The sequence below is a fragment of the Contarinia nasturtii genome, unplaced genomic scaffold, assembly GCF_009176525.2.
Source record: "Contarinia nasturtii isolate CC-2019 unplaced genomic scaffold, AAFC_CNas_1.1 Cnas_scaffold_695, whole genome shotgun sequence".
NCBI lineage: Eukaryota > Metazoa > Arthropoda > Insecta > Diptera > Cecidomyiidae > Contarinia > Contarinia nasturtii.
In genome coordinates, this window is record NW_022198046.1 from 10469419 (window position 1) to 10493587 (window position 24169).

Here is a 24169-nt window from a genome sequence, read left to right on the forward strand (position 1 = left end):
GAAACATAAATGAGCTAAAGCATCTATTTTCCTATAAAAAAACAATCCGAATGAATTTACATTTCATTTTTCAAATTATTGACATTTCTCCCGTACATCTTATCCACTGGACGATGAAAAAATAAGGCCGACGGTGTTTCCACTTTTTTCTTAAGGGCTTTGGCGAGTGGACAAATTGTAACCTGCGAGTGGAGAAAATGAAAGATGAATTCGACAATGCTTAATGTGAAATACTCAATAAATGTCTATAACGCTGTCATTTGCTTACCTGTGGAAACGGAATTTCTGAAATTGGCGTATCTTTTTCAGTGAAAGTTATTGTAACTGGACTTTCATGCCAAATTACCCAAATCGACTGAATCGATAGACCACACAACAAAAATGATACCCCGACACAAAACATCCACCACAATCTGTACATGAGAGTTCGAAAGTATTTTACCACAGAATTCAAAGAGAACTTAACATTTTGCAAAAATGTCATACCTTTCACTGAAATGCAGTTTTCGTTCTGTAATATATCGAAATCCGTGTATACTACAATTTCCACAAAACTCAACGAAAAAATTAATTAACGTTGCTATAATGGAGTGAGGAACAATGTACATCGCTGGTCATGCGCAATTTAATTCTATTTTTAAGGCCTAAATCTATAACTGGCTATAGATAGGCAAAATACGATTAATCTAAGATTTTTCGAGAATCGAGTCTGAATCTATTTTTTATAATAAATTTCTACCACTTTTCAATGGCACGCAACCGACTAAGAGACACTGATAAGAGTGATCTATTGTGAATAAATTAGATTTCAGCTTGAACGACACGATTTGTTTGTTTTAATGGTTCAGTAGATTCTAATTAGATCAACAGCAAAATGAAACATCCAAATTTTGCATGTCTGCGATCAAAATGTCATTGGTTGAATAAACGCGAAATAAAACACGATTTTTAAATGGGAATTTAATTTTTGGCTTTTGTTTTAAATTATTATCATCAGCTTTGCTTATTACCATGAAGGATAGTACACGTGTACAGAATACAGTGCGACTTCGATCATTCAAACAACTTTTTCACAAATTAGAAGTTTTCTATTCAAAAGTCAGTTAGATAAACATTTTTTTGTCACAATGACCAGCAGCCAAAATGGCACCTCACATATAATTCATTCATTTTAAATTTGCAACAACATTACGGGACAACAAAAAATTGTTTACGACATGTTAATAATCATAACTATTAACAAGTTATACAATGCATACGCACAGAACATTTTATCGTCATCAACACAATATTCCTCATACAAATAACTTTTCAAACCATTTCACTGTTTGCTTTCGAAAGTGTTTTGGACGAAAGAGGTTTGCATGACGAATATGCGCTTTAATAGTATAATAGTGTGCGCGTGTGATTGATTAAAAAGTGGCACTGAATTCGGCGTAGCAAAGGATAAAATAATTTGACATTGATTTATCGTTTCAATTATCAAGGACACAAAGAGCAAAGATAAGAGCATCGTATACAGTGCCCGGTTGTACTTTTTGGAATTTGTTTATTTATTTTAGACTTTTTGCTACAGTGAGTGTGCAAAATATTGAATACAAAATGTGTCACATTACAGCATAAAAAATACTCTCTCATCATTAAATATCAATATCGATTATTTGATTAAAAATCCATTTCCATTTACGTCATTTGATTTTCTTGACTCTTTAAGGCCGCTTGGTTTTGAGTCAGAAATAGTGTGTCTCAGTTGCTTTGGATCACAGCTGTACGTCTCTAGACGAATAAAGTATTGTTCATCGTTAAATAACTGTTCTCGCCACTTAGTGTTGTCGAATGCGCCTTGACTGCCACCATATTCACTTGGCAAGATTTCCTTTGGAATGTACCGATGTAAAGACGGGAGATCTTTACCATGTGTGTAAATCTGAAAATAAGACGTAAATTTCAAATACAAACTAAATCACGATCTTTGCGCATCCACTCACCCTATTTCGTATCTTTTCGCTCATGAATGGTTTTATTAAAGCCAGAACCGCATCGAAATAAAACGGTTCGTGTAAAATGTGAAATGCTTTGAATCGCATTGGGAAGGCGTCTTGTATGACTTCGGCGCTTCGTTTTGCTAAATGTGGCGATAGAAATTTGGCGTGTGCGAGTTTAAGACCGGCCATATCAAGTACAACAGATAAGCCTCCTATTTGATTACGTGGATCTCGAATTGCATTCTCCAATGCCATAATATTGCTACGAAAAACCTTCTCTGCTGGCCACTTGTATGGATCACAGTTCTCTGAAATTAATTTGAATGGTTAAAAATGTCACAAGAATGAAATAAAGGTAAGACACACTTACTAACACGAAACATATAAACTACGGAGCCTTGTGCGTCGTGTTGAGGCAACATTTTTTGCATTTGCGTCTTAAACAAATCTTGCATATCCAACAGTGGTGACACACGAAACAGATCCGGTGATTCACTTTTCATTTTGAAATATTTTTGAATCTGTTACGAAAATGAGCAAGAAATGGTGAATGACGTCGTAGAATTGAAATTCATGCAAAAAAATCAAATACCATTCGAAATGATTTGTCGACGTCGAATTTTTTTGCTCTTAAAAAGCGAAGTAAGAATGCATCATCACGTCTAGCATTTGGTATGTCATTGTCTTGAACCACACGTTCTTCCAATAATCTCAGTTTTGTCGCTCGACTTTCATCGCATTCGCCAAGCTCGATTTTTGCCTTTTCCAACCAGGTTCGGTCTGATAAATCATTCAAAGTAAAAAAAAATTAAAACTTGAAACATGTAGTTCATGTAGTTAATGCACTTCATCAATGTTAAATCTTACCTAATTTTGAGTTGAGTTCATTTTCTCTGTCTATATCGTCTGTTATGGTCTGAATGCTTGTGTTTATTTTCCCATTGTTTTCATCCATCTCCATTTGTATTTGTATCTGTCAACGAAATAAAAACCATAAAAATGTGAAATGTGTGATGTATAAACTTTATATATGTAAAGTATAAACACAGTGTAATTATTATTATTCACACAATAACGCAAGCAATTACACTGACGCATATATTATACTTTTTCAACTACTCAATTAAAATAAAATGTGTATTACATGTGTGGCCTTTTCTATTTATATCCGTTAGTAAAAGTTGACCGTTAAACGACGCTAACTAACAGAAAGACCAGAGTCTATTCGCACTATCTTCAATACAAATTTATATAAGCATGCAATGAAAAGAACAACTAACCGAAGAAGGAGCGTCTATAGGAATTGAAGAAATTTGATCTGAGCCGTGTTTGTAAATAATGACGTGTAATGTTTGATCTATAATAATAGATCTATTGAAAGTGGTGGCTAATTCGTCGTGACCCCAGTTATCACTGGCAAACTGTCATTAGCGGTATGCCTCCCATAATAGAGTGCGTAAATTATGATTAAACAAACAAATATCGTACAATCAGCTTGGATATTTCCATATTAATCATACTTGAATTTTGACATAATATAGCATCGTCAAAAAGGAATTCAATGCCATTTGGCACATCACACGAAAGAGTCACTTGACTAAATAACTATATACGATAGCATTTTGTATAGCAAAGTGGTTGTCTGAGAAAATCACGAAAATCAACGAATGAATAACATACGTCGAAAAAAAAAATGCTTCGTTTATGTAGCGTCTGAGCGAAATAAAACTGTGAAATTCATTTCGAAAGCGTAATAAAAGAAGGAGTCATTCGATGTTTTGCAAATATGAAAAAAGTTGGTAATAATTTGGTATATGTTCACTTATCATTCTTTATCGCTGAAATGATTTCCATGAAAGCGAAATAACGGTTTTATCGCTCCAGTACGAACAGTCTATTTCAACACAGTTTTGGCATTTATTTCCTGGAAAATGTACTTAATCATTTTGTTTGTACTGATTGAAATATAGATAAATATCTATTACGCTACAGCCTTTAACTGTAATGTGCCCGAATACTCGCACCGTACACATCTTCGAAAATTGATTTCATTCATTATTCAAGAGAATATATATCGAAATCAAAGAAGCTTAATAATATATACCAACTGTATCGATTCAATTCACAGTGATGGGCATGAATGATGGCCGTAGTAGCGGCGGCGGTGACGTTGATGTCATGCAAAAAGTGCATTAATTATTAAAAGCTGAAAATGAATCGTAAATCACATAAACACATCGATTGAAACAAATTGGTCTGAAGTGGCGTGTGTTTTCGACTTGTAAACCATAACACTCATTTTAATTGTCTGCTTTTTATTTTGTAAGCAAATCAAATCATTGATTTTTGAAAATAAATAATTCGAAATGAAATTCTACCGGAAAATTACGACGACATCAGTAAAATTCTATTCTATTTTGTTTCTCTCTTTTAGACTATTTTCAAGAGAATGTAAACAATGTGGTGACACCTACACATAGATATTGGTTTTTTAAACTGGTTTTGCCTTTTTTGTCCTTTGACCAACGAACAGGGAGAGAGAATCGATTAAAAAAACCAGTGTCAAGGCCTTAGGCAAAAAAAATCACATCAAAATATGCGGTAGGCAAGAACAATGTGAAATACTACTAACAGCAAGTTGAGAAACAAAATAAACACATATCAAACCGAATCAAATGATATTGTCACTGGGCTATGATCATTCTATTTATAAACTGAGCAAAAACCATTCGAATTAGCAAACATTTTTCCACACTTTATCGAGAAAAAAAATCTCGGCTAAATGCAATTCCACAATTTTATTTACACTGATGTCATTTGTTTAATTTACATTTGGTTGAAATTTTGACACATAAACACCGGCTACAATAGCTCACAAAAAATCATTCCTTACCTTATAGATTTTTATTTTATCGAAATTTTATATGTTTCTCGTGATTTATTATGGTTTTATTCAACAACAATAAAAAATGAGACAACAATTTTTCTCTACGTCAAAGATAGTGCATTTTTTTATTTCGAATAAAAGACTGTGATAAAAAACGCGCGAAGTTAAAGACACACGTTCACAAACTGATGAACTGGTAAAAAAAATGTACGTTAAACGATATACCGCACTAGTATATGCGGGTGTAGCTAAAATTTTGTGTTTGTATTGGCGTGTATTATTGAATGCACACGTGTTTCAATACATTCACACACCCAATGGATGAAACATCATATCATACCTACATAAACAATCACTTTGTGTAATCTATTTTACGGCGTTTGTGTGTTTAAAAATAAAATTCTCCTCTTTTCAATTAACGCTAATTACATACCGTATAAAGCGGCTGATAAACGTTTTCAATATCGATCCGAAAATTGCAATTTTCACAAAGACTCTAATCAATATGGTGTTTATTACCAAAATAACCGACAGAATCCAGTTTGGCAATAACATTTATTTTTTTATTTACACAAACAACGAAATAAATGTCATCTGCGTGATTATTCGTTAGGTGCTGTTTATGAAAATTCATTAGGATAAAAATGAAAGAAATTTCTCTATTTACACTCTCTACTAACCAATCTGTCGAGACAGTTTTCACGCAATATATTTCCAAGTATGCATAAAATGTGGGTGGTAAATAATGCGGTTTTCAAAAGTAAATTACGTTTATTTTCGATAGATGTCGCCCGGAAAAGCTGTGGATTGTTCTAAAATCTCAAATAAATCGAGCAACGTTTAAATGATTGGGAATGCTATTATTTTATTTATTTAAAAATAAAACTTCAAATCGAAAAACTGTTAGATAGATTATCCAAAAGTGTGCAGTAGAAAATAGATCAATACAAATAGAATGTAAAAATTAAATAAATTCGTTCATTGTTTTTTAAAGCCGAATTGTCGGTTGCGAGCAAGAATTTTTTCACGTGATAAAATAAACTTCAACGATTTATCATAGTCGATTGGGCCATTTTTTCCACCGTATTCAGCAGGTACGCAATCTTCTCCCAGTTCATCAATTAAATCAGCGTAACCATTGGTATGGAATTTGAACTGAAATGTCAGATTTTTTGGGTTTATTTCATTTTGATTTTGGCGGAAATTGATGATCAAAAAAGTATTACCTTCGCAATGGTTGATTTCCGCAAAAATGGTTTGACAACATAAACTGCTGCCTTAAACAATGTGTTCATATTAACGATATGAATGGTCCAATCTTTTATCGGTAGACTTTCAAGTTTGGCGGCGCCAACTTTGCAATTTTTCGGAATAAGCCATTTCAAAAGTGCTGGATTAAGTCCCTTGCAATCAGTTATGCAGCAAAAACCATTGATTTGTGTTAGTGGATCGCTTAAAAGTAGATGCATCCATGCATCATCAACTACCGAAGCATCATTGAAATTGATATTTGGTCCAACATTACCTACAAATAATTCAACACAAACGTAAATTCGAAGTGACCATCATGCAATAGATAATATGTAAATATACCTAATTTTGAGACGAATACGATTCTGCCATGTTTATCACGTTTATCAAGTACGACACGCGCATTCAAATTCAACAAATCGATATACTCTGATATATTTTTGTCGGCATGCACCAATGGATTGTCACGCTACGAAAAAAAAGTGAAATGAACGTCAACATCGAAATTTCACTTTTCATTGCTACATAAACACCTATACAATTTATGACACATATTGTTTACCTTCAATTCATAATAATTCACAATTGATTTGTAAGCCGCCTCAATATTCCAGTCACAGTACCTTAAGAATTTCGTAAGAAAATAGTTATCCGTTTGGAAATTGATCTCAGCATTTTCTTTGAACATTAATTTCAAATCGTCGATGGCCTGTTGTTCTGCCACTGTGAATGGTCGTGGCTCTTCCAATTCCGGAAATTCATACATTTTTTTAAAAATTTCTAAACTTTTTTGAACTACTTTATCACTTTCTTTCGCTGGAAATTCTAAATAGCTGTGATTTAAGCTGTTATTTTGTTTTCACTTTTTTGATTTTATTCTTCCCTTAATATGTGCATCTATTTTCAAAGATTTCAATTAGTCAAACTGAATAAATGCAACTCAAAACACTATGCACATATTCGTCGTCGAAAGTTTCAGCACTGACTAAACGTTTGGGCCAATGCACTTGCTGAATTTTTTAAAACTGATTTTACAATTACGCATCGAAATTGAATCGATTGACCGGGAAAAAAAACTCTGTAAGAAAAAATGCAATGAACTTATTAAATTTCCGTGACTTTGGTGAATTTTTCGATGGGAACAAATGGAAAATTCTGCATTCGGGCATGTTTTTTTTTGTTGCTAAATTGCTTACCTTTTAGAAAGTGGTTAAAAATGTTGTGTGCAAAATTATTTTTTGTTCGTTTTGTATCAGCTGACCACACAACACGTATCAATCTGTAACTGCCGAAACACCAACTGCTTTATAAAGTATGAACACAGAGTGCGGCAAGTCTTAACAATAGCATTTTTTTAATAAAGCAACGTAATTATACTGACTTTGATTTTTAATTAGAGCCCAGTTTTTACAAGTGTTCAAACTTGTCTCTTTTGAACCATACACTCTCGTAAATTCCTCGGTCAATTTTACCTGGATAAACCGGTCTACAAACTCTAGACTTATTGTGGTTGCTTATAATGAATTTGTTCATTTATAATGGTGCACACCGAAAAAAATCAACTATGGATTTTATTAGATACTATAGGTCGTGCAAGCTTAGGATTTATACGACAAATCGTGCAATTTCTTTATGTATATATCGTGTTAATTTTAAAGTGAATCAATATTTTAGGATTTTACGGCAAATCGTGTAATTTCTCTATTTTTCGTTTAAAAATATTAATTCACTTTATAATTTACACGAAATATATATTAAAAAAAATCGTACGATTGGGCGTGTAAGTTCTTAAGTTTACACGAATATCTTATAAAATCCATAGTTTGTTTTTTTTGTGTGTAGTTGCTTGCAATGAATTTGTTCATTTAATGATGATGACTTTGCATATTCCGAATACTAAAGGGCAAGACATATAGTTCAAAATCTGTTTATTTGTTCTAAATGAGACATTACATTTTTATTGAAATAATTATTTTTCTTGTAAAAAGTCGTTTTATTAGTATGCCAAAAAATTTCCTAAAAATTGTTTCTTTTTGTTTCCTTTTTTCTTTATAAAAGAATCACTTATATCACAATTGATTAAAATATTATTTTCTTCCGAGTATAAACTGTTTTTTGTACATTCAAAAAAACTTCACAATTTTGATTATATCGTTGGGACATTTAGAATCTAAATTTTAGATAAAGGCACTGAGCTCATCTGGTCCAAATTCATAACCGAGCCGCTTCAATTCATCCATTACTTTTTCATTTTTTGCGAGATTTTCCATCCAAGCGGTGTAGGGAAATTCGGGCATTTCGCCGCCGTATTTCATTGGTAAATGTGTTTTGTCAATATGTTGATGTAATAATTCCATATCCGATCCGTGAATGAAAATTTGCTTGCGCATTCGATCGCTTAAAAACGGTTTAAACACTTGCCAAGCCATATCAAAGGCCCAATTATTATTAACAATATGAATTGCAGTCGTACGCAGTGGCATACATGTCTGAAAATGATGATTAAAAGAATGATTTCATATATTCATTTTTAAAATGCAGAGTTTTAAAAAAACACAACAAAAATTCGAAAAATATTCCACATACCACCATTAAACTGATAATTTTCTTTGCCACCGACGGTGTTAGGTTCCAAATATGTTGTAGAGCCAAACCTTCGAGATCAAAAATGCCAACACCACCCAAAACCTGTGACTGTGGCTCTAATGCGCCCATTTCAAGTAGAATCAATGAAGCTCGGAAGATATCATCGACAGCAATCTTTGATGGTCGCCAATTGCCAAACTTATAAATCATTATTCTTCGGCCTGAAAATAAAATAAATCGAAATCGAAATTAGTTAAGCTGAAATAAGAATGGATTCGATTAGTTTGACCGAACCGTTTTGATCTCTATATGGGGTCACGGACACAATATCATCTTCGCCAAGTTTAGTAAGCATAAAAGGATGGACATCAACATGAAGCTCGGGATTCGATTCACGAAATTCACAATATCGACACAACTAAAATATCAAACCAGTTATTGATTAATATCTTTTTATATGTTTCGGAAATGGTCCCACTTAATGAGAATAATAATTAATTTGTTATTAAAAATAAAAATGATACAAACCAAATTATATGCCGCTTCCAGTTTGAAAAATCGAGCACGCAGGAACCGAATGAGATACTCGTCATCGGTGCGAGGTGGTACACAAAGTCCTCTTTCTTTTGTGTATTTGTATGTAGTATATGCGACATTGATAAAATGGTTATTGAATTAAAAAAAAACAAAACGATTTAATGATCGAATGCAAAACAAATACAAAAAAGTAAGAAAGTGTTTTGTTTTTACCAAAAATCATGTCTCTCAGATCCTGAATGTCGGCGCAAACACGTTCAGGATCTTCACCCTGCTCTCGAGCAATGTCCATTACTTCATTGGGAAGGTCAGGTCCAAGATCAATGTTATGCGAAACTTTAACGGGCATTTTTATTGTATCTGAAACAAACAAATGAATATTCAATTTAGAAGGTCTGAGATTAAGAATTATTGATAACTTGATTTCGACCGAAAATAAAAACATCTGTTACGACCTAAGACAATATCACATTCAAAAAGATAATAAAGTTAAAGAATTTTAACAACAAAAAAATTGATCTTGAAAAGTTGAAGATTGCATTCAATTCTTTCTGCTAATGACGGAATAATAGATTGATTTAGAACTTGAAACAAGAAACGAATACGCTGAACTTCGTTAACGGAACCGGCGTCTATATTTTTCAAAAAGCGTTTAAATAACAAAGAAACCGGTTCATTCTACTATATGATTTTGACGTATTTTCACATATCTTTCAAATAAATAAAAATGACTCATACAATCGATTTTAATTGTTATGAAAGAAAAAAGCCGAAAATCCGATGAATCAAATTCAACAGTAGTAAACAGATTGACGATTCTTAGTAAATCGTGAAGGTTTATTTGTTTCTAAAATGACACTTGATGATTTAAGAAATTAGTAAAGCGTTACGTCTTCGTTTTCCTCCGAAAAAAATTAATAAATAAAGAAAATAAGAAAAAAATCATCAAATAAAAAAAATTAACACAGAAATGTTATATCACTGCGTGTAATTTACAATATTGATTAAGTCATTTGTTCTTCCAAAAAATCCATGAAAATGAAGTCTGAGAATGTAAAAAAATTAAAATATCTGCATTATTGTACTCTCTCCTTCAATTTTGTATGTGATATTGAATAACAGAAGAATGACTAATTATTTACAGCACATTGAACACTGATTTTGCGAATATACAATTTCATTTCCGGTCCACAAAAATGAGAAAAATGTGTAAGTTGTGAAGTTGATATTCAAAATATGTGAAGTCCAATACGTGATTTGTACAAAATGATGAATGAAATTCATTCGGTCCCTTGTCCAAGTTTTCAGAGCAAATCAATTTTGTTCTGTCGCGTCAATTATAGAGAAGTTTATGATTCAGCAAATATTTTTCAGTGACCGGTTCGCGCATATTTCTATGCCTGATAGCTATGCTAAGCATAGCGAAGACGCAAGCCGCAACGCACCCGTCACCATTCGATTCGAGCTATATTGTATGCGCACGGTCGTCTGCATAATCGAACATGTGTATTGTTCATATAGAGTGAACGGCGATGCGTCGGTTGCGTTTGCGGCTATGCTTGGCATATCTATGCTACCTAGCGTATTTAGGCAAGCATAGAAATATGCGCGAACCGGTCACTGATATTTATTGTGATTTTTTTTTATTTCGCGCCGAATCTCCATTAAAGTTACACGTTCATTTACTTGAAAAGAGAAAAGTCGTAAAATGCAAAAAAAAAAGATTTATGGTTGTTTTTACAAATTATCAAGTATGCTGTTTTGCGTGCTATTTTTAAAAAATGACTGCACATATTGTACAAAAAAACATGGGTTACTTAGCATACAATGGAATCTGTGGAATTTTTATGAGCTTTGAGATCATTATTATTTTTTCAAATCAACGACATTGACATTCAATTTACATTCAATTCAGAATTTAATCGGCGAATGTATGGGTGTTTTATCGAAAAGAAATAAGTATAAATACATTTACAGGTGTCGCAAAAATTAAACATAAAAAATGTAAATATTGGAATGCTTGATGAAGGGTAAAAAAATCAAATCATTGACACCAGCAGACACTCGAAGTATTTGCGTTTCGAACAAAGCGTTGGAACAGAAAGACAAACGATTCAATACATTTTTTTACGATTTTCGATAGGTGATTTGGTCAATATTGTACCCCGCGTGTATTGTATTGGTTGATTTGTGTGGTTTTTTGTTTGTACAAGCAACATAACAAACAATAACATTGAAATGAAAAGAGATTAGGTAAAAACGAAAAATCGGCTTCTATGAAGAGATATTAAGTATTATATTACGTGCCGGAGTCTTTCAAGTTAATCGCCCGCAGAATCAAACAAACCCGCGTAATTATGGAACGAAGTTCAATCCATTTATCCGATGCGATGATAAACACATTGTACATAGTTCCGTGACAACCATGTTCGCCGATATGTATGCTATTTAAGTTACATATATTTCGTATACCAACTACACATCTATTTTACTTTTCGACAGACAGATACACACACAAATGACAAATTTCATTTGCAATGACCTTGACCGTTTATATAACATTTGCGTATGCTTGAATGAGTTCTATTAACAATTACACTCTATACGACGCACGTGGTAACTATTAACGTTCGTTGTATTACGTATGTGACCATATTTGTAATTAATATGCTCAATGCATTTGAGTAAAATAGAGAAGAAAAAAACATGTCATCCCAAATTCATTGAGTTCAAGCGAGTTTCTGTTAACATTTTTGGTTATGGGCATTTTGATCTGGCGTGATTCACATTGAAATTACCGAGTGGAAAGTAAAGTTTTAGATGAGTTGGAACACCCAAAAATTGGCTTTGAATTTGAAAAAAAAAATGGCGTCAATCTTATGATTTTAATCATCAAAAATATAATGACATCCCAATCGTTCGGACCCGTCGAACACTTAAAATTGATCTTCAAATTCAAAATACATTCATCCAAAATCCGAAGTTCCCATTCCAAATCAAAACTGAACAATTGAATCAGAGCGACCGGTTTCGTGTAATTTTTTTCTTCTCCACTCGGCTGCAACATAGTTTCCATGACCGCACTATCATTCAACAATATGTTTTAGAACTTAAACTAGTGCAACAATTAAAATCGCCGATAGAATATACGCTGTATATAAATCGCTATTAGATTCCATTCTAAGGAGTTTGAAAAATTTCCACTTCAATTCATGCCATTAAAAAAAAAATTATCAATAAGTTGTGTTTATTAGAAATGCGTGTGCATATTGAACACCATACTCCGTGTTATCCTTGACACTTTTTACGTTTGCGTTTTTAATCGATAGCGTCAGAGAGAATGAATTGTGAGATTTAGTACAGATTTCGCTTTTAATCATCATGAATAGAATGATCATTTTCAACATTCGATCATTGTGACGTTGTGAAATTTATTCTCGATTCGATTGTTCAAGCGTTAAAATAGAAAAAAAATGTGAAGAAAAGATTTGAATCGATAAACATCGTACAATTCATGACAGAATATATTTCATATTTTGCTCAGTCAGGTATTATTAATTACGGCTGGTTGTACGCAATGAGATTTATCTGTAAGGCGTTGTTCTACCTCTATATTTCTTATAATTATATGCTAATTAGAAGTGAAATAAATACACTCAAATTTAAACCCGATTTGTAGATGCAAAAAAAAGAAGTTCTCAGAGTGTTTGAACTCAAGCGCTCTTCGCTGTTTTAATTGTTCTGTAATCAGTCAGCATTTAGAGGACTTTCATCTAAAAATGTAGAATATTTTTTCTATTTTACTGTTCTAGTTGCGCACGAAACAAGACGATCATTTCGTATCAATAACAACTAATTGCCAATCATTTACAATAAAAATTAGTAAACCGGTAAAATGTTTCCCATTGAAATTGCATCATTAATTACAAGAGAAAAGAAAAATAGCGCACAAAAATCTAGATGCAAAACAAACAACATATCTAATGGAACATCTAAGAGAGGCACAATTTTATGAAAACCTTCAAATATTCAGAATCCAAAAAATAATCGGGTCAGAATCGCAATAGCCAACCGAAAATGCCAAAATAATGTCAAATCGATTTTAATGCTCATAAAAACCAGTCATTTTCAATTATTTGCCATATAGTTATTGTTGAAATAATATTTCGATGTCAATATCACGGATCGGTTTACCGCAATTTTATTGCAACAGTTTAGCAATTTAAAATCAAACTTCAATCTCACAATCGCATGCAACGCATTCAAACGTGTTTTGATGTGACGCGAATCGCGTAGATCGATGAGAGTGGCGCAATCAAAACCAGAAAATGAATATTTACATCTAATTCGACATGGTTAATGATTTAGAAAAAATAGAAAAAAAAAACAAAAACAAATCAACTGATTTATTGAATCAATTACACACGTAGCGAATTGAAATGTAGAAAATGCATATAATTCATTTTGAAATCGGTCATTTTAATCTCGTTTCAATTCATCCTATTTAACGACTTTTAAAAAAAGAATCGAATATATTTATAGCTATTTTTGATTGACTTTTGGAGCTTTCGATCATTTGCTTAATCATTCTCGTAGAACAATTGCAATATTATCAATAACGATTATGATTATTATTCTTATTTGTATGTTTTATTGGAATATTCATTTTCTTAATTTAATAATGTGTGATTTCAGTGATACACCCAATGCAGATCTAAGCTAATCGCGAAGCACTTATCGATTCTTCTATTCATAATTGAGAAAATCATTGTGCCGTCATTTTCTAGCTTCATAATTTGCACGATATGGATTGCGAAATTTACTCACGCGTTCATTATTAATCATTTGAATTACACTGAATAAAGGGGTTCTTCTGACTCATTTTTGTAATTCAGTAGAATTACACAATAATTTTTTCTTGTATTCACTAGTGTTCGCACTTTTCCGCGACCAATAATAGCTCTGCCTTCTATTTGACAGCGGAAAAGTTTTCTCTTACGTTTTAAGATTTTCGATTTAAATATGTGGTTTTAAATAAAAACGGAAGGTTCTTTAATAAGGAAGATAGGTTCTAACTTGTAGAAAACTGCAAAACCTTTCCGTAAATAAACTGTGCGTCTATAGACACCTAGATCGTGTTTTTTATTGGAAGCTGCAATTATATCGGATACATAATAGACATGTATTTTATAATTTATTATTTTGCAATTTTAAACGTTTAGCTTCCGATCGTGACTCGTAAAATTAAATGTATTGTGTTCCGTCGTTTAATTGATATGAGCCCGTGTGATAATTGCTATCGAGTTTCGAATGTCAAAGCTCCAATAACAAATAACTGTTTTTAATTTCACCTTGGTGAAATATGAAAGTCTTGTAATTGTTATGAATATGTTTTGCAATTAGATGGCTCTTTTCTAAAAATGCATAGGTCACATTTTACGTGGCATCAACATTATGTTTTTCTAGTAATGTTTAGAAATGAGTTTTACTTTGAGATCTCAATGTTTTTAAACAATTTTTTTTCTCTGTAAACGGTCAATGACAGAAGCTATACTTTCCAGGCTATTTCTATGTTATTTTTTTGTATATGTTGTTATCAACAATAGCAAAAGTACCAAGTATGAAAATTGTACTTTGACTTTAGTTTAAATATAGATTGTTACTTTCTGACCCAATAGCGGACACTGATAAACATATTTTCGCAATGATTCCACATAATCAACAATTGTGCTTATTTTTATTCATTCAAAACATTCAATTTGTTGGCCGGATTTTCAATTTTTGTTTATCAGGTGATTATAATCTAGTAATAAATCATATCGGTTTCGTTCATGTCATTGAAGAATTAAAAAAGACTTTGTTTACATATGCGACAGAAAATAAAAATGATCCCAATAAATGAGTGTGCACAATGCACATGCGCGTGCATATGGTTGGCGTTTTGTGATTTATTGCGTTTAAAAAATTAAGCATTTTATGAATACTAAATTCAATGCCTGTGTTCCAATTTGAGTTCCCGTATAAAATTCAACTTTCATATGCAAATCACAAACTACAATTCCTGTTCGATAAATGTTACATATTGTTGTTCTTGTTTTTTTTTCGGTTTTAATTGTTCTAAACGTTTGTTGTTATTAAAATTGCTGCAATTTGATTTTTGTTTTGTATTTTTATGTCTTTTTTGTGCACATTTCATTTTGTGCTCGCCTAAGCGAAACCAATTGTGTTCAGAATGCGAACAAGATCGATTTATTGATCAGCAAATTTTCCACCGAAATTAACAAACGACCGAAAAAAAAGCTTTTTTTTTGTGTACGACTGAATTCAAATCAAAATTTGAAACTTACTTCGTTACCGTGATGTTGATTTTTGAAAGAAATTTCGTTTGATTTATTACACCAATAGGTACACCTCTTTAGAGATTGAAACTGTCGGCTCCAACGCTTTGTTGTATACTGAATCACGCAACACTTTTGAGGTATGCACAACAGAGATATACTCTCTGAATCTCATCGTCCGTAACACAACTACACAGATTGGATTCGTTCTGCTAGCTCACGTTCTGAATGTGTCTCGCAAAGTAATCAACAAACGGACGCCAAAAGCATTCAACCACATACACACATCGGCACAATTATCATCTCATGATGCCATTTGGTTTCATATCATAGCAAAAAATAACAAGCGACACTTTGTTTGATAACAACGATTTTTTTGAGTAAACAAGTGAATTGTTTCGATTCTTAGCCTCGAAATTCACTTGTACATTTTTCAATTCAAATTCATGCGTACCAAGAATTCTTAAGTAATATAGTTCAAAGAAATAGCTGTCAACAAATTTAATTACGGTTTACAGTTTGCAATTAGTCATCAAAATTTCTAACAAAGTATTCATGCAAATCATCAATATGTAGAGAAGAAACTAATCGAAAAATTCATCTCGCAAGGCAAGTACTCTAAGGTGGGAATAAAAATATGCTATGTAATATTTTTTCAGAAATTGAAAAACATCTTTGTTTATAAAAATATTTTCTTTGGTTTTTTTTTCTTCATTTTTTCTAAATATTTACTCCAAACGGTGACGAGAAATCTTTTAAGACAGATTACTCGTGTTACTTATGTTTTATCGTTTTGCTTATGGCTTATGTTTTGTACACAGTCGTTATTTATCGAGAAATGCAAGAGTAATTCAGTTGAAAAAAATCTACTTGCGATTTTAATGCGGATAGACTGTTGTTTTTAGACTCAATACGCAAATGATTCCACAAAGCCATCAATGTTGCCTAGTTTCAGTCAATTTAAAACGTTCCATATGGATATTCATAGGTACGGGGGGAGTGTAAGGCCGAATAACCCCCCTTAAATCGTTCAAGCGAATTTTTTTAGGTAATTATTTTCTTGGAGGCAGTATTGTGATATGGGAAGTCTTCCGATTTCACAGAGGTTTTCATGAATAAGGCCTTTTTTGGCTCTCTGCAGACGGTAATTCCTTCAAATCGTCAGAATTTTTCCATCTGAAATGTTTTGAGTGGAAAAATTCTTTCGATTTGCTAGGATTTTTGGGACCCCCCTTGACTTTTGCACCGTGCCCATTTATGTTACTATATGATCATTTAATTTGTGCTTCTGATGGTTATTCTACTAGAGACAGAAAATTTTGAATTATTTCTTATAAAAACATCTGTTTCATCCATGTCATACGTACAGGAATGTGTTTTCATGCGACAGAAAATAGAAATTATGCGTTCCACTTAAGTAGTGAGTCAGTGCCACTGACTGACGCGCAGCGCATACAGTTCGCAACGGATTTGTGACTTAATGCAATTAGAAATTGAAGCATTTGATATGCAATTCACTTTATGTGTTTCACTTTGCGTTTGGCACTAATACTATATGTGACTTTCGTATTGTAATCACGAACACCATTGCAATTCTTGTTCGACAACTTTAATTGTTTCATTTTTTTTTCATCGGTTTGAATTGATTGTTACTGAAAAATGTTGATTTATATTCGTCATTTTTATGCTTGCGTAGGTGAATCTATTGTGTTAAAATGCAAGCAAGATCGAGTTTTTGATCAATAAATTTTCTTAGCTTGAACGACGTCGTAATCAAAATCAATAAGTGAATTGAATGATTTTTTTAATTTATCAATGTAACTTACATCTTCACTGCTATGTTGATGTGAGAAAAAGAAAAACTTTCGCTAAATATATTTAGTTAGAGATAAATACCGTCAACTTGAACGTTTGATTGTATACTGACGCGGACAGTGTTTGTTGTGCTCAGACAAGATATACTCTCTTTGAATCTCTTCGTTCATAACACAACCAAACAGATCCGATTCGTTCTCATTCAAACACGCGTTCTGAACGAGTCTCATGGAGAAATCACAAACGTAACAATACTATAAGCATTCACCCACACATGTATAAGCATCGAAGAAATTATCATTGCATGATGCCAACTATTTATGTGTGTGTATCATTACAAAAACAACGGCAAACACCGACTTTGAGCCGATGCCAATCATTTTAACGTTGTTTATTTATACATGAGCTCGTGTGAGTAATGCATTGACGCTGAATTTTACGTGTTTTTTTTTGTTCTCTCTATCTCTCGTATGGCACAATGGATTGGTATTGTCTTATCATGATACTTAAAATGGTGTGAAAATCATGCAACAAATTACTTTGTTCGAAAACAATCTTCATCGGCGAAGAGAAGCGCTATGAAATAACAACAATAAAATGCCGTTTTATTCATTTTTCATATTAAGCATTTCATTAGACACCCGATGCAAGCAATATTTTATTTTTCATTTTTAAATATATACATCATTATGCATGATTATATATATATCTACAACTTAAAACCATATGCTGCTTAAGCTTGAATATTGTATGCAAATTATCCACGGTTTATTTAGTAGCGGTTATCTTATGCGTTCAGTACTCCGACAGAGAGAAAGAGACGTTGACCCTTAAGCTCTGAACAGTGGTTTGTAATACATGTGAAATATGCAATTTTCTTTCGTGTCTTTATTTCGTTTTTTTTTTTTAATTATTGCATCATTTTATTATTATAGTGTTTTTTGTTTCTGTTGTTTTCAACGAAAATTTCGAGAATTTCGACGACCGACTTTTGCATAAATTATGATACAGCGTAAAAATGAAGAAGAATAATTTGCTTAGAATGGGGTATAGAGATGTTTCGTTGTGTTCAATTAAAAAATATTATTCATTCGACTTCAGTATTGTTGCCATTACTAATTAAGACATATTATATGCATAAAGAGGCATTTGAATACCATTTTCAAAAGGAATTTTTTTCTGGCGATAATTAAACTTCGTAAAATTCGCTATAGTCAAAAATTTGCAGGGTAAAAAACAAAAAAAATATCAAAATTAAAAATTCCAAAGGGAATTATTAATTTCTATTTTCAAAAAACCGCAAAAACTAGTTCGAGATCGACTTTATTAGTATTGACTGTAAATCAATCAATGCATAAACTTGACGTTCTTCAGGTGAACAACATTTCACACTCAGCTGATCAAAAGAAATGCAATGAAAACATTGAACGTCTATTGTACCCTTTCCCACCAACGCCATCAAGTTTGTAGCGAGAAAAGGCAAGACGAGGCTACATGTGTGTATATATTTAGTACGTCGCATTTGGATGAAGTGTTTGTATCGTATGGATGAAGTGAGCGCAAAACAAATGTTTTGCTGAAATAAAGCTAATGATATTGTTGTGCTCGTCATGCTGCTGTGCTACTGCGACGGTGCGATAAAGACAGTGTACCATACCAGAAATAGTAAACAAATGGTCATGCTGTATGTCAGTGTTGACGTTTCTCATATTCGAGAATGTAAATATAGCGATATGGCAAAAGAGAGCGAAATCATTGTGAGATTCCAATACCAAGATGAATGCTTAAGCGAGAGAAATGGATTGAGTTGCGCGTCTGACAAAAACAACCATGCTTCTATAATGCTATATGATATATGTTCGTATTTGTGCTACTACGAATGGTGAAACTGCATTGTGTATATAATGACTGAAATAGATAAATTTGTGGAAAAAATGTAATCGTCTACAGCATATAACTGTCATAATCCAAAAAGAAAACGATCACCACACACAACACATCGAGACACAATTTTTTTTTATTTTGTTTTCGTTTGCCAATTTGTAAAAAATATAGAATATATTTATATATCTATTTTTGATTTTGAAACCAAAGAATAAGCAAGTGCGTACAATAACAGACATTTTTTAGAAACTCGAAAAATAAATTGTGATGCAATAGTTTCTGATACAGCAACTCAATTAAAGTGTACTAAACTTGAAAAAAATTGACGAATCATTCATATAATTTCGTCACTTCGTCAGTGTGTACTACGATCGATATAAGCAGATTGAAATTTGTGAGGTCACATTATTTCATTTGCTCATACGAACAACATAGTTAATTGATTGTAACTTGAAACCAATTTTTTATGTGTTGAAGAACGCATTGTTTTTGTTTGTTCACTTCGTATGTGATTGAATTTATCTCGATGGTGTGATTAATAATATCAAAACGAGAACAAGAATTGAATGCGCAAAAAGTGAATTTTTGATTGTGACAGAGAAAAAAAGCGCAACAACAACAATAAAAAGAAAAGGTAAAAAGAGAGAGAAACACACGGTGTATGTGAGAATATTCAAAAAAAAAAAATTTGTTTTCGTTAACGAAGAGCGTGTGGATGCCAAAACAACAATTTTGTGTATTTAATTGGTGTGTTTTAATGTTCGTTCGGGATGTTGCAATAAAAATACAAAATTTCTCCATCACAATTTAAACGAATGAAAAGTGACTTAGTCCATAATTGTGATTATTTGTTGAATCGTGTGTGAAAAATTGAAGTGAAAACGAAATGTCGACGGATCCAGTGAAATCGATTGAAACAAATGACGTGAACTATGTGTGGAACGCAACCGAATGGGATTTCATCCCCGACCCAATTTTATTGAAAATTCTAACCCAATTACCTGTTCGTGATATTTTAAATGTAAGTGAATGTTGTCGACGATGGAATGATATCAGCAAAGATGATTATCTATGGAAGAAGGTGTTTCAACGCGATTTTAAAGTCGATAAGTCGATTGCTTTAAAACCAGGTAATAAACAAATAAATGATAGAAGAAGAAAAAAAAAACATAAAAATCTACTTAAACGTTTCTATTGATTTTATACAAACGATATGAAATTCTGTTCCGTTCAGAACAATCAAAAGTGCAAACATTCAAAGTACATTATGTAAAGTACGAAAACTACAAGGACAAAAAAAATGTCAAATCGTTTCGTATGTGAAACGCTTTTTTATGTGCAGTGTGCATTTAAGTGTACGCAGAAAAATCATGTCATTGCATTTCCTTTTCAAATATAGATTTGACCCAATTCATCCAGTATTCCACTGTCTATCTATATATGATTTGCTTATTACATCGATGATTTGCAGCAATCAGCTAAATTTTCTTTAAACTTAAATATATAATTGGATTGGATTTCCAGTAAAATGTGCTGACTGTTCAATTGTTCATGCCATTTATTGAACTGAGAAAACACACACATATACTAAACGACTACACCGAATTCAACCACTGAATTATTTTGCATACAATGCATTTGCATGAGACTGCAGTTAATTCATTACAATTTAAGCAAATTAATTTAAAAAACCGAATTATTCTCATTCGATTTGATAAATTCAATTAGTTCGACCAATTCGAATCAAATTGCATTGAGGACACAGAGAGAAATAAAATGAAAATAATAACAAGAAAAATAGAGAAAAGTAGATGACAAAATCGAAAATGAAAAATAGGCACGAAGAAACACAAGTGCGTAATCGTATAAATGGGTTACAAATAGAATCGAATATGCATTTTTCATTTCCTGGCTCTCTTTCTTTGGTGGTACGTTGTGGGCATTTTCCATTTATAACAATATATGTGTTTCAATGCTATTTAACCCGATTATTATAAGAATGCAGTCTCAATGAGTACAATATACAAATTGTACAATTACTGCTTAAGGGGATTTAATGTCCATATCACGACAATAAACAGCAAAATTACATGGTACTAATCGAATGCGAATTGTGTGGGCGACACGATGAATGCACAATGCTGATTGATGTCATTTTTTTTTTATTAACTTAAATTGATTATCTCATTTTTATTGAACATTTTCGTGATTATGTTTTGATTTGTAGGCGCTGAATCGTGGTACAAGGAATACAAACGCTTGACTTATAACATACCGATGGTGCTAACCGATGATCTGCAATTTGCTCATGCTCACCAAGTTTTGCATGTCAGCTTCTCTCACAACGGCCGCATGTTTGCAACTTGTTCAAAAGATGGTTTCGTTCATGTAAATATTGCATTGTATAGAATTGAATCAAATGTGATAAACTGTTTTTTTTTTTTATTGTTACAACAGATATGGAATTCATCGTATCCTGCAACAATCAAATACTCGCATGACATGAGAAAATTTAGTTGGAAATATACTCAATACTCTCAATTTAATCAAAGTGATACATTGTTGTTGGTGTCTGGTGTACATTTTGGGTCGCCACACTCAACATCCGGTGAAATAGCTGTGTTCAGTGTAACAGGCGATTCACATTTACGATGCCGTGTTGTGAATCGACCATACGACATCTTTGGCACTTGGTTCAGTGACCAGCATTTGATTTCGGGCGATCTACACTGGTTGGCACATTTGGTTAGCACATCGGTGCTATGGTTGAATAAAGCAAATCAAGAAGTCGATTCAGAACATGTAAATATTCCCGTTTTATGAACTTTCAAATTTGTTGGCAACCTTAGTGATATTTATGGGAGACTTTTTCTTTGAATTTGACCCAAACACTAAAAATGTTTAATTTTTGTTTGGTTAAATGTTTTTAATATATAGGTTCCGATCATGAATCAACTCTATAAATTCTATAATCGAAATGCCAGCTCAATTCGGGGAATAATGATAGCGAACTGTCCGTGGTTGGAAGACGATCAAATCGATGACACACAAATGACATCGAAAGAATCAAATAATGAACCATCAACGTCGTCGGATGATGTTAAACGGGCTGGTAATCCATTGTCACAACCAAAACTGATACAGATTCCTACAACTGCTGGAGCTACCTCTGCTACAGTTGATAGTATTCAGTTTCAACAGAATCGCGGCATTGACAATTCACGATCAATTCATTATTTGGACTCCTTTCGAGAGGAGTTCGAAGACAATCATTGTGACATTGATAACTCATTCGAAGATAGTGATTTTGATGATGATAGCCAAAGTATGTATCTGCATCTCTTTTCTTCAAAATTATTTTGGTGTATTTTTTTTTAAATCACAGCAATGGACGAAGAAATGGAAGATGATTTTGAGGATGATGACCTTGAGAATCTTTGCCCAAAGTACTTAATCTTTTCAACTGGCTCAAAAACATATACACCTCACCAAATTGGCTTTAAGCGTATACGAAACGTTAATTTTCCAAAGGTGAATTAACTTCATTTAGCTACATTTTTCATAATCAATTTTGTGAATTAACTTCAATTTCGATTTGCTTCAAAGAAACTTGAACCAGGGCCGTCACTCAAAGAACGACTTGCGGCCAAAGAAAGAGAGAAAGCCCTGCAGGTATTATAAATTGAATTGTGGCCGAATATTGAAGAGAGAAGATAAATTTTCTCTTTTTTTTCAGAACAACGAGCGTGTTGACCCAGATTGGCTAGATTACGATTCAGTGGCAAATCGATTTGATAAAGTAGACAAATTGATCGATTTGCATGGCCACATCATTGGCATGGGGTTGAGCCCTGATCAACGGTACCTATATGTGAACAGCAGACCATGGCCAAAGGATTATATCATTTCAAATCCACTGGAACCGCCGCCAATTGCTCAAGAGATTGATATTCATGTCATTGACTTAGCTACGTTGAAGAAAGTTGGAAATATGCTACGTTCACACAAAGCATACACACCAAACACAGAATGCTTTTTCATATTCTTGGATGTTTGTGATAATTATGTTGCCAGGTAACACTGCTGTTAATAGCACTTGGTTTAGCTAAATTTTTCATAATCAATTTGGTGAATTAACTTCGATTTGCTCCAATTTCGATTTACAGCGGTGCTGAAGACATGCATGCATACATTTGGGATCGATATTATGGAATTTGTTTGGCCAAGTACCAGCATACAGACGTAGTGAACAGTGTTGCCTTTAACCCACGTGATTCGGAAATGTTAGTTACGACCAGTGATGATTACACCATTAAGGTATGATAATTGTATTTTTTTGTTGTCATTGTTTTAATTCGTCCTTTTTTGTCAATTTACAGATTTGGCGATCAGTTGATCGGTGCCGTGAACTGAATGCAACAGAGATAAAACGGGCCGTTGAATTTCGCAAATAAAATGGATATGCAAGTTAACTGGAGCGGGAATTGAACTTTGTTACTTAATAAAATGCTCGAACGATGTTTGTGTTCAGATGTGCAATTTGTCTGACAATTAGAAAAGTGATCAAAATTTAAAAAAAATATACCTATATATTTCAAATTTAACTTAATGAAAAAAAATATGTCAAAATTAGTGCATTATAATGATATTGCCAGAAGAAAGAAAAAAACATGAAAAGTGATGTGAATTATTTTAGATAGAAAGAAAGCTACAGTTTTGAATGGCACGGAAATTTACGAATTTTTAGCACTTTTGGATATAATTGCCGAAGCTTTATACCACTTTAATCTAATTGTCCACGTAGAACCTAATCCAAATACCAGAGTCTGCTATAGTTTATCAAAGACCTTTGAGATTTAAATAAATTTACCAATTTTATATTTATT

The 24169-nt window shown here is 32.7% G+C and overlaps 3 protein-coding genes across 4 annotated transcripts; 1 reads left to right on the plus strand and 2 right to left on the minus strand.

Annotated features, from left to right (window-relative positions):
- Positions 1-1517: 1517 nt before the first annotated feature.
- LOC116340644 lies at positions 1518-7614 on the minus strand. The gene is made up of 11 exons (XM_031767240.1): positions 7320-7614; positions 6686-7201; positions 6466-6592; positions 6099-6397; positions 5857-6027; positions 3266-3406; positions 2853-2958; positions 2578-2765; positions 2356-2506; positions 1989-2293; positions 1518-1927 (listed from the first exon to the last, which is right to left on the minus strand). Exons 2-11 carry the CDS (start codon positions 6887-6889, stop codon positions 1658-1660), a joined length of 1962 nt encoding a protein of 653 aa, XP_031623100.1. The 5' UTR covers positions 6890-7201; positions 7320-7614; the 3' UTR covers positions 1518-1657.
- Positions 7615-8034: 420 nt separating this feature from the next.
- LOC116340810 (alpha-tocopherol transfer protein-like) lies at positions 8035-17537 on the minus strand. Of its 2 annotated transcripts, none has more exons than XM_031767499.1 (6): positions 17411-17537; positions 9460-9606; positions 9238-9332; positions 9004-9127; positions 8710-8930; positions 8035-8612 (listed from the first exon to the last, which is right to left on the minus strand). In XM_031767499.1, exons 2-6 carry the CDS (start codon positions 9593-9595, stop codon positions 8301-8303), a joined length of 888 nt encoding a protein of 295 aa, XP_031623359.1. In that variant the 5' UTR covers positions 9596-9606; positions 17411-17537; the 3' UTR covers positions 8035-8300. The 2 variants fall into 2 exon arrangements, with proteins under 2 accessions (XP_031623359.1, XP_031623358.1); XM_031767498.1 differs by lacking the exon at positions 17411-17537 and adding an exon at positions 15594-15793.
- A 1772-nt stretch (positions 17538-19309) lies between these two features.
- On the plus strand, positions 19310-23960 carry LOC116341421 (F-box/WD repeat-containing protein 5). Its single transcript, XM_031768508.1, has 9 exons — positions 19310-20413; positions 21511-21671; positions 21741-22085; positions 22221-22608; positions 22669-22814; positions 22890-22955; positions 23020-23357; positions 23450-23600; positions 23663-23960. The coding sequence occupies exons 1-9, from the start codon at positions 20170-20172 to the stop codon at positions 23735-23737; spliced, it is 1914 nt and encodes a 637-aa protein (XP_031624368.1). The 5' UTR covers positions 19310-20169; the 3' UTR covers positions 23738-23960.
- The last annotated feature ends 209 nt before the right edge of the window (positions 23961-24169 follow it).

Coding starts and splice junctions, on each gene's coding strand:
- LOC116340644 (XM_031767240.1), bottom strand. CDS start 6,889: ATGTATGAATTTCCGGAATTGGAAGAGCCACGACCATTCACAGTGGCA. Junction 6,398..6,465: donor CGTATTCGTCTCAAAATTAG/GTATATTTACAT, acceptor AATTATTTGTAG/GTAATGTTGGACCAAATATC. Junction 3,407..5,856: donor GACAATTCGGCTTTAAAAAA/CAATGAACGAAT, acceptor CGCTAATGACAG/TTTGCCAGTGATAACTGGGG.
- LOC116340810 (XM_031767499.1), bottom strand. CDS start 9,595: ATGCCCGTTAAAGTTTCGCATAACATTGATCTTGGACCTGACCTTCCC. Junction 9,128..9,237: donor TGGAAGCGGCATATAATTTG/GTTTGTATCATT, acceptor TTGATATTTTAG/TTGTGTCGATATTGTGAATT. Junction 8,613..8,709: donor AAATTATCAGTTTAATGGTG/GTATGTGGAATA, acceptor CATCATTTTCAG/ACATGTATGCCACTGCGTAC.
- LOC116341421 (XM_031768508.1), top strand. CDS start 20,170: ATGTCGACGGATCCAGTGAAATCGATTGAAACAAATGACGTGAACTAT. Junction 21,672..21,740: donor CAAAAGATGGTTTCGTTCAT/GTAAATATTGCA, acceptor TTGTTACAACAG/ATATGGAATTCATCGTATCC. Junction 22,086..22,220: donor AAGAAGTCGATTCAGAACAT/GTAAATATTCCC, acceptor TTTAATATATAG/GTTCCGATCATGAATCAACT.